The following is an 18,099-nucleotide window of genomic DNA, read 5'->3' as shown; positions in this document are numbered from 1 at the left end:
GATCACTGGTAGCAGATACCTGTGGAGCATGATCAATATCATGATCACTAGTAGCAGATACCTGTGGAGCATGATCAATATCATGATCACTGGTAGCAGATACCTGTGGAGCATGATCAATATCATGATCACTAGTAGCAGATACCTGTGGAGCATGATCAATATCATGATCACTGGTAGCAGATACCTGTGGAGCATGATCAATAGCATGATCACTAGTAGCAGATACCTGTGGAGCATGATCAATAGCATGATCACTGGTAGCAGATACCTGTGGAGCATGATCAATAGCATGATCACGAGTAGCAGATACCTGTGTAGCATGATCAATAGCATGATCACTGGTAGCAGATACCTGTGGAGCATGATCACGAGTAGCAGATACCTGTGGAGCATGATCAATAGCATGATCACTGGTAGCAGATACCTGTGGAGCATGATCACTGGTAGCAGATACCTGTGGAGCATAATCAATAGCATGATCACTGGTAGCAGATACCTGTGGAGCATGATCAATATCATGATCACTAGTAGTAGATACCTGTGGAGCATGATCAATAGCATGATCACTGGTAGCAGATACCTGTGGAGCATGATCAATATCATGATCACTAGTAGCAGATACCTGTGGAGCATGATCAATATCATGATCACTGGTAGCAGATACCTGTGGAGCATGATCAATAGCATGATCACTAGTAGCAGATACCTGTGGAGCATGATCAATAGCATGATCACTGGTAGCAGATACCTGTGGAGCATGATCACGTGTAGCAGATACCTGTGGAGCATGATCAATATCATGATCACTCGTAGTAGATACCTGTGGAGCATGATCAATAGCATGATCACTGGTAGCAGATACCTGTGGAGCATGATCACTGGTAGCAGATACCTGTGGAGCATGATCAATAGCATGATCACTGGTAGCAGATACCTGTGGAGCATGATCAATATCATGATCACTAGTAGCAGATACCTGTGGAGCATGATCAATAGCATGATCACTGGTAGCAGATACCTGTGGAGCATGATCAATATCATGATCACTCGTAGTAGATACCTGTGGAGCATGATCAATAGCATGATCACTGGTAGCAGATACCTGTGGAGCATGATCACTGGTAGCAGATACCTGTGGAGCATGATCAATAGCATGATCACTGGTAGCAGATACCTGTGGAGCATGATCACTAGTAGCAGATACCTGTGGAGAATGATCAATAGCATGATCACTAGTAGCAGATACCTGTGGAGCATGATCAATATCATGATCACTGGTAGCAGATACCTGTGGAGCATGATCAATAGCATGATCACTGGTAGCAGATACCTGTGGAGCATGATCACTGGTAGCAGATACCTGTGGAGCATGATCAATATCATGATCACTAGTAGCAGATACCTGTGGAGCATGATCAATATCATGATCACTGGTAGCAGATACCTGTGGAGCATGATCAATATCATGATCACTAGTAGCAGATACCTGTGGAGCATGATCAATATCATGATCACTGGTAGCAGATACCTGTGGAGCATGATCAATAGCATGATCACTAGTAGCAGATACCTGTGGAGCATGATCAATAGCATGATCACTGGTAGCAGATACCTGTGGAGCATGATCACAAGTAGCAGATACCTGTGGAGCATGATCAATAGCATGATCACTAGTAGCAGATACCTGTGGAGCATGATCAATATCATGATCACTGGTAGCAGATACCTGTGGAGCATGATCAATAGCATGATCACTGGTAGCAGATACCTGTGGAGCATGATCACTGGTAGCAGATACCTGTGGAGCATGATCAATATCATGATCACTAGTAGCAGATACCTGTGGAGCATGATCAATATCATGATCACTGGTAGCAGATACCTGTGGAGCATGATCAATATCATGATCACTAGTAGCAGATACCTGTGGAGCATGATCAATATCATGATCACTGGTAGCAGATACCTGTGGAGCATGATCAATAGCATGATCACTAGTAGCAGATACCTGTGGAGCATGATCAATAGCATGATCACTGGTAGCAGATACCTGTGGAGCATGATCAATAGCATGATCACGAGTAGCAGATACCTGTGTAGCATGATCAATAGCATGATCACTGGTAGCAGATACCTGTGGAGCATGATCAATAGCATGATCACGAGTAGCAGATACCTGTGGAGCATGATCAATAGCATGATCACTGGTAGCAGATACCTGTGGAGCATGATCACTGGTAGCAGATACCTGTGGAGTATAATCAATAGCATGATCACTGGTAGCAGATACCTGTGGAGCATGATCAATATCATGATCACTAGTAGTAGATACCTGTGGAGCATGATCAATAGCATGATCACTGGTAGCAGATACCTGTGGAGCATGATCAATATCATGATCACTAGTAGCAGATACCTGTGGAGCATGATCAATATCATGATCACTGGTAGCAGATACCTGTGGAGCATGATCAATATCATGATCACTAGTAGCAGATACCTGTGGAGCATGATCAATAGCATGATCACTGGTAGCAGATACCTGTGGAGCATGATCAATAGCATGATCACTAGTAGTAGATACCTGTGGAGCATGATCAATAGCATGATCACTGGTAGCAGATACCTGTGGAGCATGATCAATATCATGATCACTAGTAGCAGATACCTGTGGAGCATGATCAATATCATGATCACTGGTAGCAGATACCTGTGGAGCATGATCAATAGCATGATCAATAGTAGCAGATACCTGTGGAGCATGATCAATAGCATGATCACTAGTAGCAGATACCTGTGGAGCATGATCAATAGCATGATCACTGGTAGCAGATACCTGTGGAGCATGATCAATAGCATGATCACGAGTAGCAGATACCTGTGGAGCATGATCAATATCATGATCACTCGTAGTAGATACCTGTGGAGCATGATCAATAGCATGATCACTGGTAGCAGATACCTGTGGAGCATGATCAATAGCATGATCACTGGTAGCAGATACCTGTGGAGCATGATCAATAGCATGATCACTGGTAGCAGATACCTGTGGAGCATGATCAATATCATGATCACTCATAGTAGATACCTGTGGAGCATGATCAATAGCATGATCACTGGTAGCAGATACCTGTGGAGCATGATCAATAGCATGATCACTGGTAGCAGATACCTGTGGAGCATGATCAATAGCATGATCACTAGTAGTAGATACCTGTGGAGCATGATCAATAGCATGATCACGAGTAGCAGATACCTGTGGAGCATGATCAATAGCATGATCACTGGTAGCAGATACATGTGGAGCATGATCAATATCATGATCACTGGTAGCAGATACCTGTGGAGCATGATCACTAGTAGCAGATACCTGTGGAGAATGATAACAATCACCTAAATTGGTGAGAATCGTATCCAAAACAGCAGAACCCCTCGTGATCCTAACGATTTGTGACATTAAGGTGTGTTGTGTTAACAATCCTCTATCTAGGTCATTGAAATCACACATAATGATGAAAGAAACGTTATCCTGAGTGTTACGAATGTTATCATCCATTGAAATAATGTGATCAATTTGCTCATTTTATACTGAAACAAGGTGGTGAATAAAGAACACAAACAAAAATGCTTCTCAACAATCGAACAGAGCCAGAAGACCTTCGATGCACCCGCACCACACTCATACGTCTGCACCTGTGTTGGAAGCATTGTTAACCATCAAAGGTGTCACCATCTGTTTCTTCATTTGTGGACTTGGTTTTGAGTTGTTGTTTTTCAAACCGCCATCAGGTTATGCGAAGAGCTGTGGTTCACGTCGACAACTGTTACCACTTCTCCAACGTATCCGTCTGTGGTCGTGTTTGTCGGACGAACTTGCCATCCAACACCGCCTTCCGTGGATTCGGGGCACCACAATCCATGTTCATCACCGAGACTATAATATCGCAGGTGTCTGCAGCCTGTGTGCTTCCACCGAAACAGGTAATATTGTTTGAACAGTGACTTGCTTTCTTCTCCAGATGTAGCTTGGTCTGAGTATCAGAAAAGGCAGGATTGTCCAGCTTACCTGTTCCCAAGCCTTGCTTTGTCAAGCTAACCAGGTGTTCTACTTTCAGGTTAGAGAGATAAACATGTACGACGAGGGTGATCAGACAATCACTGGACAAGTGATGGAAAACTTTCCGATCCGCCGCTGCTGGGAGGAATGCCTGAAATCTTCAGATTTCTATCAACGTCAAAATGCGGTCACAACCTTCAACAGGTAATCAGGCTTTTCGATAGGTAACATACTTGTTGATAATTATCTTATTTTAAAGCAATCCACACTTGATACACTATCTTTGTTCAAGTTATCGCTCTAATATAACCATTCCGACAATATAACCACAGCACTTGATTGCTTCTGCCATAAATTACACGCATTAACATTAAGAGTGGGAATAGTGCGTTTGGCCTGCTTTTCCCAAAATATATAAATGCGGGTGGGATTTTAGTGTGTGTGTGTGTGTGTGTGTGTGTGTGTGTGTGTGTGTGTGTGTGTGTGTGTGTGTGTGTGTGTGTGTGTGTGTGTGTTTGTGTGTGTGTGTGTGTGTGTTTGTGTGTGTGTGTGTGTGTTTGTGTGTTTGTGTGTGTGTGTGTGTGTGTGTGTGTGTGTGTGTGTGTGTGTGTGTGTGTGTGTGTGTGTGTGGTCGTGTGTGTGTGGTCGTGTGTGTGTGGTCGTGTGTGTGTGGTCGTGTGTGTGTGGTCGTGTGTGTGTGGTCGTGTGTGTGTGGTCGTGTGTGTGTGGTCGTGTGTGTGTGTGTGTGTGTGTGTGTGTGTGTGTGTGTGTGTGTTTGTGTGTGTGTGTGTGTGTGTGTTTGTGTGTGTGTGTGTGTGTGTGTGTGTGTGTGTGTGTGGTCGTGTGTGTGTGGTCGTGTGTGTGTGGTCGTGTGTGTGTGGTCGTGTGTGTGTGGTCGTGTGTGTGTGGTCGTGTGTGTGTGGTCGTGTGTGTGTGGTCGTGTGTGTGTGTGTGGTCGTGTGTGTGTGTGTGTGTGTGTGTGTGTGGTCGTGTGTGTGTGGTCGTGTGTGTGTGTGTGTGTGTGTGTGTGTGTGTGTGTGTGGTCGTGTGGTCATTCAAACCAATGATAAACTTATGTACTGCAATCCGACACCATTTGGCATAAAAGAGTATGCTGTATTAGAGGATTTCAAGGCATGTTTCTTCCTGATATAATAACAAATCTGTTGCCTTGTCAATCATCCTGACCTGCAGGCAGAACCGTTGGAAGAAACGCGGGATCAGTATAATCCCTACAAAGTTTTCTCTGGCCTTTAATGAACCCTTTCTCAATCAGGTACGATCAACTGTGGTGAATGATGCATATTACGAGGGTCAGCATCAGTTGGGATGAACCCAGAGCTGGGTTGGTGGGAATGAACAACTTATTGAGATATCCTGCTCTATATCATTTTTGGCCCTATCTTTCAATGGTGGACAATCACTTTAAAATTATAGGATCCGGATCTTCCCCAAAATCCAATTAATTCGTCCTTGCCACACATCCAGTGTGTCCGCAAAATTTCTTCCGAATCCGCCCACAACCTTTTGAGATATCCTGCTCAAAGACGGACAAACAAGAAGGACGTGGTGCAGAGCACGGTACTTGCAAAATCCACCTCTTCCCCCCAAAAAAGTTGCCATTGATCCATCAAATTGTCCATTTCATTAAGAATAAAATTGAAGATCTTAATCAAAGCTGGGGTTAATCAGATTAAAATTGATGATGTTTCAGATGAAAATTGATATTAGAAGTTTGACCTTGAGTTAACCTTTGACCTTTTGACCTCAAAAGTAGTTGCTCTCCCAATTCAGTGATGCACTATGCAATTGCTTTATCATTTTCAGGTTCATCTGATGAAAATGGACGAATTTTCAGATGAAAATTGATGATTTTATCAGTTTGTCCTTGAGTTGACTTTTGACCTTTTGACCTCAAAATAGTTGGTTTCCCAATATAATGACTCAATATGCAAATGTTGTTCAATTTTATCGTCAATCGGATGAAAATGGCAATTTTATAAATTTGACCTCAAGCTGACCTTTGACCTCAAAATCAATAGGCATCTTCCTTATGACGAACTCTACCATCTGGTGAAGATTTGAGAAGATCGGTTTAAAATTGTGACCTGTAGGCGATTGATAAACAGACAAAGAGACAGACAGACAGAATAACGAACAAGACCAACCAATATACTTGAATAATCTTCGATTTTGCAAGTAACAAGAAAGAAGTACATTGCACGATACTTGTGAAATCTGAATAAACAATAGTTGCCATACAACAACAACAACATGCATTTTAAAGGCCATTTTCCCTGCTAGAGCGGGGGTTAGCCTTGCGGTCCCCATGACAATCTTCTCCATTTTGCCCTATTTTCTGCATCTCTCCTTGTTAACCCCCTTGCCCGCATTTCTTCTTCCACCATCTTTAGCCAAGTCTTTCTCGGTCTTCCCCGTCCTCTACTTCCTTCTACAATAATTTCCATCACTCTTCTCAACCAGTCACTTTCATCCTTCCTCAACACATGACCAAACCATCTCAACCTGTTTCTCTTCACAGCATCCATCACAGGCTCTATTCCCATCATCTTTCGTAATTCATCATTTGTCTTCCTCTCTCTCAACGATACTCCACACATCCACCGAACCATTCGCATTTCCACCCTTTCCAGCCTTCGTTGCTGCTCTACGTTCATTACCCATGTCTCGCTCCCATAAATCATAACACTTCTCACACATGCAGCATAAACCTTTCCCTTCAGCTTCAACGACACTCCCCTCCTCATCAGCACACCACTCAGTTCCCGAAACTTCTTCCGTGCACATCTCACTCCAGCAACCGTTGCCGAGTCTGATCCACCTTCTCCATTCAGCACGTCTGCGAGGTAGCAAAATGTTTTCACACCTTCCAGCTTCACGCCGTCTCCAAGATCCAACTCAACATTTCCTCCATCTGCAGCTCCCTCTGTGCACACCTTACACTTGAATGTAGCTGCCACACTGGTTAATGACCCTCTCAGACCACTACATTTTTGATGAACCCACTCAGCGCACATTGTACATTGAATGGAGTTCACTCCGACACCCTTCCTACACACAGCACAGGGCCACTTCCCAGTTCTTTCCACCTCACCACATGCTTTACCACTTGCCATCACCTTCGTCTTTCCGATATTCACCTTCAGACCTTTTGTCTCCATACATTCCTTCCACTTGTTCATCTTTTCCATCAGTCCATCCATACTTTCCGCAATCAACACCAGATCATCTGCATACAACAACTCCCACGGTAAACCCTCCTTTACGTTCTGAGCCAGCACCTCCATCACAGCTAGAAATAGTAGTGGACTTAGTACCGACCCCTGATGCACTCCCACCTTCACCTCAAACTCACCACTGTTCCCGTCCTTCGTCCTTACAGCTGTGCGCGCTCTTTTGTACATTGCCATCACTACTCTGATCAACCATTCCTCCACTCCTAACTTCCTCAATGCCCATGTCAATACTTTGCGTGGAACCCTATCGAATGCTTTCTCCAGATCAACAAACCCAAGAAACAACTTCTTCCTCTTCTCCATGTACTTCTCCTGCAACTGCCTCACAATGAAAAGCGTGTCTGTCGTTCCTCTTCCTGGCATAAATCCAAACTGCATTTCGTCGATCTTCACTTTCTTCCTTATAACATTTCCAGTTGCCATGGAAACAGCAATTTGTTAATTAGGAAAATTTAACCTCTCAAGTGTTTTACCTCATGGAATGTTGTGCATAACAAATTTGGTTGATACATTTTCTAATTTCCATCTAATAGGTGTTTTACATGTTTGGATGGCATTGACCTTGACCTTTGACTTATGTTACCCATATTTTACACACATGTACTACACATGCATACAAATAACATGTGTAAGTTTCAAACTGATATCTTGAAAAATTCCTTACGTTTGGCAATAATAAAATCACAAAATAATCCCTTTTGATTATAATGGGGAGGAATTGTCATGGATACCACTTTCTCTTTCAGTCCAGGGGCCTGTGTATTCCCTTGGGCCTGAAATGTTTATTTTGTTTCATGTGTATAAATATTTTATTTATAATGTCAGGTCAGGTATTCATGGCAGCGTGTCGCCGCATCCACTTTCCGATGGTACTCCAGGAGCCCCCTTCTCGCCATCCTCCAGGCTGATGCCTGGCCCATCCCTATCTCGTTGAGATACCGATCAAGTTTATAATCTATCTATAATTCCAGTAATCTCTGTGTGTATGTATGTATGTATGTATGTATGTCTGTATGTCTGTGACCGCTGTTTCTCGACAACCACGGGTCCGATATACTTTAAACTTGCCAGGTATATTGCTGGGGACCCGAGGATGTGCCTTTTCAAGGTTTCATATTAATCGGACAAGTAGTTAGCGAGCTATGTCCAAAAAACGATTCAACCAATCAGAGAGCAGCGAGCTATCACGTGTGCCGAACGTGGCGAACAGACTCTGCCTCGGACGGCACATTTGAGAGCGTATTCATTTATTTCACGTTGGCAAACTATGTTGGCGTTAAACTATGTTTTAAAACTAATTAAAACTACTTTGCGATTCTTTCGCTTTCCTGCGCGTTTGTGCACGCTATGGCGATTTCTTTACCAAACTCCGCAAGCCGTTCGCTTTGGACCAAACCATTTCATGTAAATAGAGGGGGGGGGATTGTCACCGTACTCGCAAGCCGTTCGCTTTGGACCAAACCATTTCATGTAAATAGAGGGGGGGGATTGTCACCGTACTCGCAAGCCGTTCGCTTTGGACCAAACCATTTCATGTAAATAGAGGGGGGGGATATAATTTTAGATATATATATAGTACGGGCATGCCCTAGTGTTTATAATGTGGATAAATGAAAAAACATGGGTACCAATTTTTAAAAACTCATTCATGTAATTTTACTGTATGAAATTGACCAAAATGACATCGAAATTCGATTACATAAGTAATCGAATTGTGAAAGATATTACACAAGTAATGTCAATATTGTGGGAAAATGAACTAGTACTACATACAATACTTAGTGATTTGGCTCAACAAGTGAATGTCAACATTAGATCGGCAGATGTACAAGCTCAAAGATTGTTTAAATGACCGTCAAATATCGAAAGCATCGGTGTTACGGGTCTTTCAACGACACAGTATGTATAGGCTTCATGCCTTCATGCCTCACCTTCAGGCCGCTTCAGACAAATTAGCCCAGGTTTCTTAATACAGTACCATCGTCTTCATAATAACAAGGAAGAGCAATCAGAGATTGCAGACCCTCGCCAGGACGTGTTTTTAGTGGTTTTTAAGGCTTTTGTGTTAAAACAAATATGGCGGCCGAACCACGTGACCCATGACGTCATCATTATTGTTTTTCTTCACCAATTTATCCAAAGATGATGCTCAAGAAATTTCATCTTGATCGGATGAAGTTTTGTACTTGTCGAATTATGACATCATAATGGAGGCACCTATGACATCATCATTAACATATGTTATTCCACATGGAGAGTTCTTTACAATGAGCCATGTCTCAATTTTTTCCTTGCAGCGCTTTCGGAGATTTTTTTTGTTTTTTGTTTCGGATACGTTTTTCTGTTTTTTCCAAAATGGTGCCTGTACCACGTGACCTATGACGTCATAATTGTCATTAAACCATTCTACAGGAGGAGGTGCACCTATGGTGAAAATTTCCCGTCAATCGGACCAACGGATGCAGAGAAAATCATATTTCTTCTGTGCGGACAAACAAACAGACAGACAGACAGACAAAGAAACAAACAAATGCAATACAGTCTCCTCTGGCGAGGGTAAAAATAACGTTAATAATAATAATATCGTAAATATAATCGTAACGCTGCAATCTCTTTGTCGTGACTGCAAAGTTAGTGGATTGAAGCGGTGTATGGTTGGTTCATTGTTGACTCAATGTAGAATAAACCAGTGTCTCAATACAATATGTTCGTTTCCATGGTGACAGACAGATTGGAGACTTAAAGTACTTCGAAAATATTAATACTTACATTATTTGCTAACTGGTATCCTCACCCAGGTCACACTGTCCTCTTCAACTAAAGTATAAAACAAGGCTGGCTACGCCGCTCTTAGACTTTCGGTCTTGTTTTTGTAAATCTTGGGTGGTGGTGTCCTCTGATATCTCACCGTCGATCAGTCCTTGGTTGACTCTTCCAAGTAACTCTTTTTTTGTCTTGGATATATTTTAGGACATCAACATTGGGATCACATAAATATAGCAGATGGGCAATTAGTGTTTCCCAGATGGGGGCATGAGGAAAACGGAATCCACAACTTCCATTGCACCTGCAGGTGGCAGAATGCACATGGCTTTGAAGTTTGGTTGACTCTTCCGTGACTTCACATGTCTGATATCGGTCAATAAATTGACAGATTTCCTCATCAGTATTTGTCCCAATGTGTGGTGCATTCTTCACCGAGATGGTATGGGCGTGTGGAGATCCTCTGGCCTGGAATTCAATCCGGATGAAGTAATCACTGACGTCACCCAACGGGCTGGCCTTGCCACACACATATTCATGGAGGAATGTGTCAAGGCGGTATTGGAATTGTCAGGCTGCGGTAACTGGATTAGTTCGCAACCACCTAGATTGAGTAGATCTAGCCATGTTGACGGGCAATGCTCTGTATAATTTCTGGACACGGCATGTCTGCTGCTGACAGTCAAAAACTGATGCTGATGACTCCACTCTCTGCCGCTCCATACCTCATCGCTCAAATCGGCAGTCTGCAGCCTCCTCACTCTCTGCAGACCTTGACCAAATCACAGACTGGTCAAACAAGTGGAACATGTCTTTCAATCCTGACAAATCTCACACTCTTACTATGTCTCTCCGAAAAGACCATCTGGAAAACCCTCCCATCTACTCTCAACAATCCTCTCCAAGAAGTTCTGTCACTCAAGCTTTTGGGTCTCACGATCTGCCATTATCTTTCCTGGGAAAACAACATGTCCAAGCTGGACTTCAAAGCCAGTCAGCGACTGGGCATCCTCCGTCGTCCTTTCTGGGTACACCTGGGCTCCTCACCACCTGCAAGGCTTTCATCCACAACTCAATGGAATACTGCTCTCCTCTCTGGGCTGGTGCTCATGCCTCACACCTAGCTCGGCTTTACGCTGTAGAAATCAAAGCTTTCAGGATCATTGAAATCTCCCGTGATTAAGCTGATTCTGAGGGTCTTTCACTCGCTCACCGCAGACAGGATGGTGGACTTTCTGTCTTCTACTGACTCCTCTCCGTCCTTGCTCCTCCTGGTCTCCCCTAAAAGTCTGTGCTCTGTCCCCCAAATACTCCTAAAGGACGCACAAAATCTGCCTGCAACCCTCTTCTGGTGAAATTGCCAAAATCAAGACTCTCTGCTCACCTTCACTCTTTCATTCCTCTTTTCTCCCGCCTCTGGAACAAACTCCCTCACTCTATTCAATCCCTCTCCACCCTCCAGGTCTTTAAAACAGTTGTTCACCACCATCTCCCCCATACAAAACCTTGATCTTTTCTACCCCTTTTAATGCTCCCCAAATGCACCTCCTTCAAATTCCATTTTCTTTCCTGAAAGTCTTAGTAGTGTCCATCTTGTTTATCCCGTGTACCCCCTGCCGAGCGCTCTCCCTTCCATAGATCTCCCGATGTCCCTGTTCTCTATTATTGATGTGCTTCCCTCTCTCCCCCCATATTGTCTACCGCTCTCTTTATTATATTTTCTATGTGTTCACTCTTATAAGAGCCTCGACTTAATACACCAAAACACCCTCGTTTCCATAGCAGGGTTTAACATATTAAAAAGTTCACTTCACTTGACTGACCCCCATATACTGACTCCCATATACTGACTCCCATATACTGACTCCCATATACTGACTCCCATATACTGACTCCCATATACTGACTCCCATATACTGACTCCCATATACTAACCCCCCTATATTGACTCCCATATACTGACTCCCCTTTACTGACTCCCATATACTGACTCCCCTATATTGACTCCCATATACTGAGTCCCATATACTAACCCCCCTATATTGACTCCCCTATATTGACTCCCATATATTGACTCCCATATATTGACTCCCATATACTGACTCCCCTATATTGACTCCCATATACTGACTCCCCCCATATTTGGTATTTCTGATGTTGAGGAATCATTTTACTCTTTGTGTTCCATTTCAGGGTGGTGCTCTTGTTCACATTTACACCGACGGATCGGTCCTTTTGGCCCACGGAGGAATAGAAATGGGACAAGGACTCCATACCAAGATGATTCAGGTAGATGGTGCTAATTGAATTATTCAATGTGTGCAATTCCTCAACCTCCAATAAAACTGTCAGTGTTGCTTCCTTTTTTTATATCTACCTTTCCCCATTAACAAGTAACAAGTCGAAGGAAGTGCAACAAAAGGTGCAAATCTGAAGGAATGACCAGACATGACCCTATTTGAATACAATGTGCGTCAGGTTTTACGTAGGAGCACCGATTGTGGTGGAGCCTTACCTTTTGTATCAGTTACACCTGTTTCATTCCTCAGGCAGAGCCCAACGCTAAGGAAATGCAGCTGTTTTTCTTCACTAAGTGTGCATCATAACAGTTATACCTGGTAGGTAAGCAGCATATGTTACCTTCATCATTTCGTTATCCACCCATTCAGGTAGCTGGGCGCTGTCTTGGATTACCTGTGAATCGCATCCGGATTGCAGACACGTGTACAAATTCTGTTCCCAATGCCTCACCATCAGCTGCCTCCTTCAGTACTGACCTCTATGGAATGGCCCTCATGGTACTTTTATATTTTTGTGCTGCTAAGGTGAAACGAATGTTTAAAGTGTTGTGTTGTGGTTTAAAATCAGGAATGCTGAATACCTGACTCGTACATTTTATTAGCCCCGTTGGATTAGTCCGAAACGGGGGCTTATTGATTGGGCCTACTCCGTCCATGTGTCCGTGCGTCCGCAACCATATCTCGGAGATGTATGGACCGATTTCCTTCATATTTGGCAGAAAGACAATACATGATGGTATGCATAAGCACATCATGTTGTTTCGTGATGCGATCAAAGATGGCCGACTGGCGGCCATTTTAGTTGTAAAAAAACCTGATGTTGAACACATCCTCAACCATTTCTCGGACATGCATTTACCGAACCTGTTCAAACCTGCAACTCAGACGAGGAATAATAGCTTACATATGCACGTAATTCTTTTTACAAGATGATCTTTTAAATCTTTTAAAATTTAAAGCAAAAGTTCAGATCCAAGATGGGCGACTGGCGGCCATTTTGTTATTTAAACGTGTCCCCAACCATTTCTCTGCATGACAGAACCGATTTTGTTCAAACTTGGCACAAAGACAAAACATGAGAGTGTACATATACAGAAGATTTTGTTATGTAATCCGATCAAAGATGGCTGATTTACAGCCTTTAACTCTACAGCAAAATTACTAAAACCACAGGTGCTGTGACGTTTTATTTATTTTTCGTTCTGTTATAATAGGTGTAACAGACATTACCATATGCACCGAACATTCACATTTCTCAGAAATCCGTCTAGTCTTGAGATGCAATGAGGGGAGAGTGAAAGAGAGGGAGAAGGTGTGAGAGGAGGAGGGAGGAGTGAGAGAGGAGGGACACATAAATATTTTGTTATTGTGGCGGACACGAAAGCTCACTGGCGTTAGGGCATCATTCCACGCACCAAGTGGGCGGCGGCCACGCCCGAGGGGTAGGCGTGGCCGCGGGATATACACCGGGCGCGCAGCCCGGAGCGCGCCAGTGCTACAGTTGAGCTCGTTTAATAAAGACTCTTAAACTCACCGCGTTGTCCGCTTCCTTCTTGTTGTACAAGCAAGCGCGCATAGCACCGCACTTCATTGGTGACTCCGACGTTCTGGTCAGCCTTCGCTGACCACCCGAATATGCCAACGCAATGGCAAACAACGCGGTCCAAATGAAACTCCCCGAGTTCTGGGAGACGCAAGCCGAAGTCTGGTTCCTGCAGGCAGAAGCCCAGTTCCGACTTCGAGGCATCACGGTGGACGAGACCATGTACTGCCACGTGGTCGCTTCCCTCGGGCCCGGCATGGCCGCCTGCGTCCTGTCAGTCCTGAGGAACCCACCGGCCGACGGCAGGTACGAGGCGATCAAGCGTCTCCTCCTCGCCACGTTCGGCCTCACAGTGGACGCACGGGCCGACCGCCTCCTGGACATCCCCGAGCTCGGTGACACGCGACCGTCGGTCCGCATGGACCACATGCTGTCATTGATGGGCGACGAAACCCCGAACGCTCTTTTCCGGGCGTTATTTCGACGCCAGCTGCCGGCACGAGTCCGCCTCGCGTTGGCCGGTTCTGTGACGACGGAACCCCGAGCGCTCGCTGCCGAGGCCGACAGGTTCTTCGCGGCTTTGGACGCGCAGGCGAGTTTTGGCGCGGCCGCCGCGCATCCCGAGGCTGACCCTGATGCTGATGCACCACACCTCGGGGATCCCGAGGCTGACGAACGCCGTGTGGCCGCCGCCACGCCCACCACCACCGCGAAAACCGTGGCCGCTGCCTTCACCGCAAACCTGGTGCCATTTCCACGCCAGGTTTGGCCACAAGGCGAGGAATTGTTGCCCGCCGTGCTCCTTCGGCAAGTCGGGAAACTACAAAGCCGGCGCTCGGTAGCGGCCCTGGGCGTCGGCCATTCCGGCAGCCTTCTTTTTATAACGGACACCTTGTCCGGGCGCCGTTTCCTATGCGATACGGGGGCACAGGTGAGCGTTATCCCTGCTTCTACGTCCGACAAGCACACCGCGGGCCGGGGCCCCGCGTTGCTTGCCGCGAACGGAACACCCATACGCACATTCGGGAAGTGCTGCCTCTCCCTGCGGTTCGGAAGGCAACACTTCGAGTGGACGTTCGTAACCGCTCGTGTCCCCATGGCACTACTCGGTGCGGACTTCCTCTGTGCACACGGGTTGTTAGTAGATGTGAAGAACAGACGTCTCGTCCAGGCTGAAACGTTCAGCTCGCTTGCTTGCGCGCTGAGCAGCTCGTTGAGCGGCTCACTGAGCGGCTCACCGAGCGGCTCGCCAAGCGGCTTGCTGAGCGGTTCGGTCCCGGCGAGGTTAGTTTGCATGCTTCCGGCAGCGGACGACTTCACCCGCCTCCTCGCCAGCTTCCCGGCCCTTACGCGGCCCACCTTCTCGGCGGGGGCCGTCAAGCACGGGGTGGAACACCACATTCCCCACCGCCGGGCCACCGGTCTACGCCCGGGCACTCCGCCTCGAGCCGACGAAGCTCGCGGTGGCTAAAGCGGAGTTCGCTATGCTGGAGCGGCTCGGCATCGTGCGTCGCTCCGAGAGTGCTTGGGCGTCGCCGCTTCACATCGTGCCAAAGCCCGGCGGGGGATGGCGACCGTGCGGGGACTACCGGCGCCTCTCATTATAACCATTTTCTTGTTCAGTCTTTAAATTATCAAAGAAAAATAAGTTATTGAAGAAGCTCTTTTTTTGTTTGTACAAGATCGAGGCTCATGTGAGAGCTCACATTAATCACAAAAAAAAAAACCGACACACAAAACATACAATAAAGGGAGCGGGAGACAAGATGGGGAGAGAGAGGTAAGTACACAAGTACAACAGCAAAAAACAGGGACATCGTGAGATCTGTGGGAGGGAGAGGGTGTGGGGGGAGAAGGCATGGGAAGGAGGTTTGGGGGAGGTGGAAGAGGTAAAAAAGAAAAAAACACCGAGACACTGCAAGGACTTCCAGGAAAGAAGTTGGTATTTCAAAAAAGTGTATCTGGGGTGAATTAGCGGGGGTAGAAAAGATCAAGGTTTTGGATGGGGGGAGATAAGAGATGGTGGTGAACAGCTGTTTTAAATACCTGGATGGAGGAGTGGTATTGAAGAGAGTGAGGGAGTTTGTTCCAGAGGCGGGAGAAAAGAGGAATGAAGGAGTGAAGGTGAGCAGAGAGTCTTGATTTTGGCCGTTTAACCATAAGAGGGTTGCAGGCAGATGTTGTGCGACCTGTAGGAATATTGGGGGGACAGAGCCCAGAGAGAGCTGGGTGGGGGGCGGGGGGCAAGGCCGGAGAGGAGGCGGTAGAAGACAGAAAGACCACCAACCTGCCTGCGGTGAGTGAGTGAGAGGCCCTCAGAGTCAGCTTCATCGTGGGAGATTCCAATGATTCTGAAAGCTTTGGTTTCAACATCGTGAAGCCGAGCAAGGTGTGAGGCAGGAGCACCAGCCCAGATGGGAGAGCAGTATTCCATTGAGCTGCGGATGAAACCCTTGTATGTGGTGAGGAGCTCAGGTGTGTCAAGGAACTCTGAACTCTTTTGATCGTTTCCCTGCCGAGAAATAAACACTTTACAGGTAGAGGGCCTCCACTCCATGTTCTTTGCCCATCGTACCTCCCCAGGCTAATATGGACTATTTATAGTTACTTTGACTTTGCCCTTTCACATTTTGACCCAATTATTAAATATTTTATTTTTGACCAGCAATACCTCTCTCAATTTCTCTCAAACACCTGCAGCAATACGAGCAGACATTTCAGGGCTATCAAGGTGCTATGATTGCATCAACTGAGAAAGGTCATTGAATAAGTGATAGTTGGGGAGACACTGAAAACGTGATTCAATATGAGCAACAGGCATTTTAATGTTTCAATGGGTAAAGCAAAAGAATGCCAGGAATTGGTGATAGGCCTGGTCGAGAAAACCCTGAGGAGCGGCTGAGAGAGACCGGAAGGACCTTCTACATTAGAAAGGAGGAAATGCCGAGGGGATCTGATCGAGATGTTGAGATGACGAAAGGTAGAGACAAATGAAGTGCAGAATGGACACTGACAGGACAACGGAGCACAGGTTAGGAAGAAAGAAGAGTTGAGAAGAAAGGTCGTGACGGTGGTGAAGTAGAGGTCTGTGGTGTCCATGTCCAGAGACTCAAACTAAGAGAGTGATAAATGCATGGCATGATCTCCCTGCAGGTGTAGTGACAGGTGAGTCAGTAGATAGTTTTAAGATTGAGTGGGATAGGTATCTGGAAGTAGTGAGGATGAGGTGTGGAGATATGAACATGTTGGCACGATTGCGCAGGGTTAATGTGCCTAATGGCCCCCTTCCTGCTTCCTGCTGCTTCGCCTAATTCCTGCTTCCTGTGGCTTCTCCTCCTTCCTGCTTCCTGCTGCTTCTCCTTCTTCCTGCTTCCTGCTGCTTCTCCTCCTTCCTGATTCCTGTGGCTTCTCCTCCTTCCTGCTTCCTGCTGCTTCTCCTTCCTGCTTCCTGCTGCTTCTCCTCCTTCCTGATTCCTGTGGCTTCTCCTCCTTCCTGCTTCCTGCTGCTTCACCTCCTTCCTGCTTCCTGCTGCTTCGCCTCCTTCCTGCTTCCTGCTGCTTCGCCTCGTTCCTGCTTCCTGCTGCTTCGCCTCCTTCCTACTTCCTGCTGCTTCGCCTCCTTCCTGCTTCCTGCTGCTTCGCCTCCTTCCTGCTTCCTGCTGCTTCGCCTCCTTCCTACTTCCTGCTGCTTCGCCTCCTTCCTGCTTCCTGCTGCTTCGCCTCCTTCCTGCTTCCTGCTGCTTCGCCTCCTTCCTACTTCCTGCTGCTTCGCCTCCTTCCTGCTTCCTGCTGCTTCTCCTTCTTCCTGCTTCCTGCTGCTTCTCCTCCTTCCTGATTCCTGTGGCTTCTCCTCCTTCCTGCTTCCTGCTGCTTCTCCTCCTTCCTGCTTCCTGCTCCTTCTCCTCCTCCCTGTTTCCTGCTGCTTCGCCTCCTTCCTGCTTCCTGCTGCTTCGCCTGCTTCCTGCTTCCTACTCCTTTCTGCCTTCCTGCTTCCTGCTGCTTCTCCTCCTTCCTGCTTCCTGCTGCTTTGCCTCCTTCCTGCTTCCTGCTGCTTCGCCTCCTTCCTGCTTCCTGCTGCTTCGCCTGCTTCCTGCTTCCTACTCCTTTCTGCCTTCCTGCTTCCTGCTGCTTCGCCTCCTTCCTGCTTCCTGCTGCTTCGCCTCCTTCCTGCTTCCT

At 46.3% G+C, this 18,099-nt stretch overlaps 1 protein-coding gene across 1 annotated transcript in view; it reads left to right on the top strand.

Moving 5' to 3' along the window:
• The window catches only part of LOC137432196 (xanthine dehydrogenase/oxidase), a 296,924-nt gene that overhangs the window by 249,940 nt on the left and 28,885 nt on the right, over positions 1-18,099 (top strand). Inside the window, exons 23-27 of the mRNA XM_078782822.1 lie at positions 3,793-3,984; positions 4,119-4,264; positions 5,255-5,336; positions 12,274-12,369; positions 12,750-12,878. Of these exons, the coding sequence (XP_078638948.1) occupies positions 3,793-3,984; positions 4,119-4,264; positions 5,255-5,336; positions 12,274-12,369; positions 12,750-12,878 (645 nt within the window). The remainder of the gene's footprint in view (positions 1-3,792; positions 3,985-4,118; positions 4,265-5,254; positions 5,337-12,273; positions 12,370-12,749; positions 12,879-18,099) is intronic.

This window comes from Myxine glutinosa, chromosome 8, assembly GCF_964187855.1.
Source record: "Myxine glutinosa chromosome 8, kmMyxGlut1.1, whole genome shotgun sequence".
NCBI classification, from domain to species: Eukaryota; Metazoa; Chordata; class Myxini; order Myxiniformes; family Myxinidae; genus Myxine; species Myxine glutinosa.
This window is presented reverse-complemented; position numbering and strand designations above follow the sequence as displayed.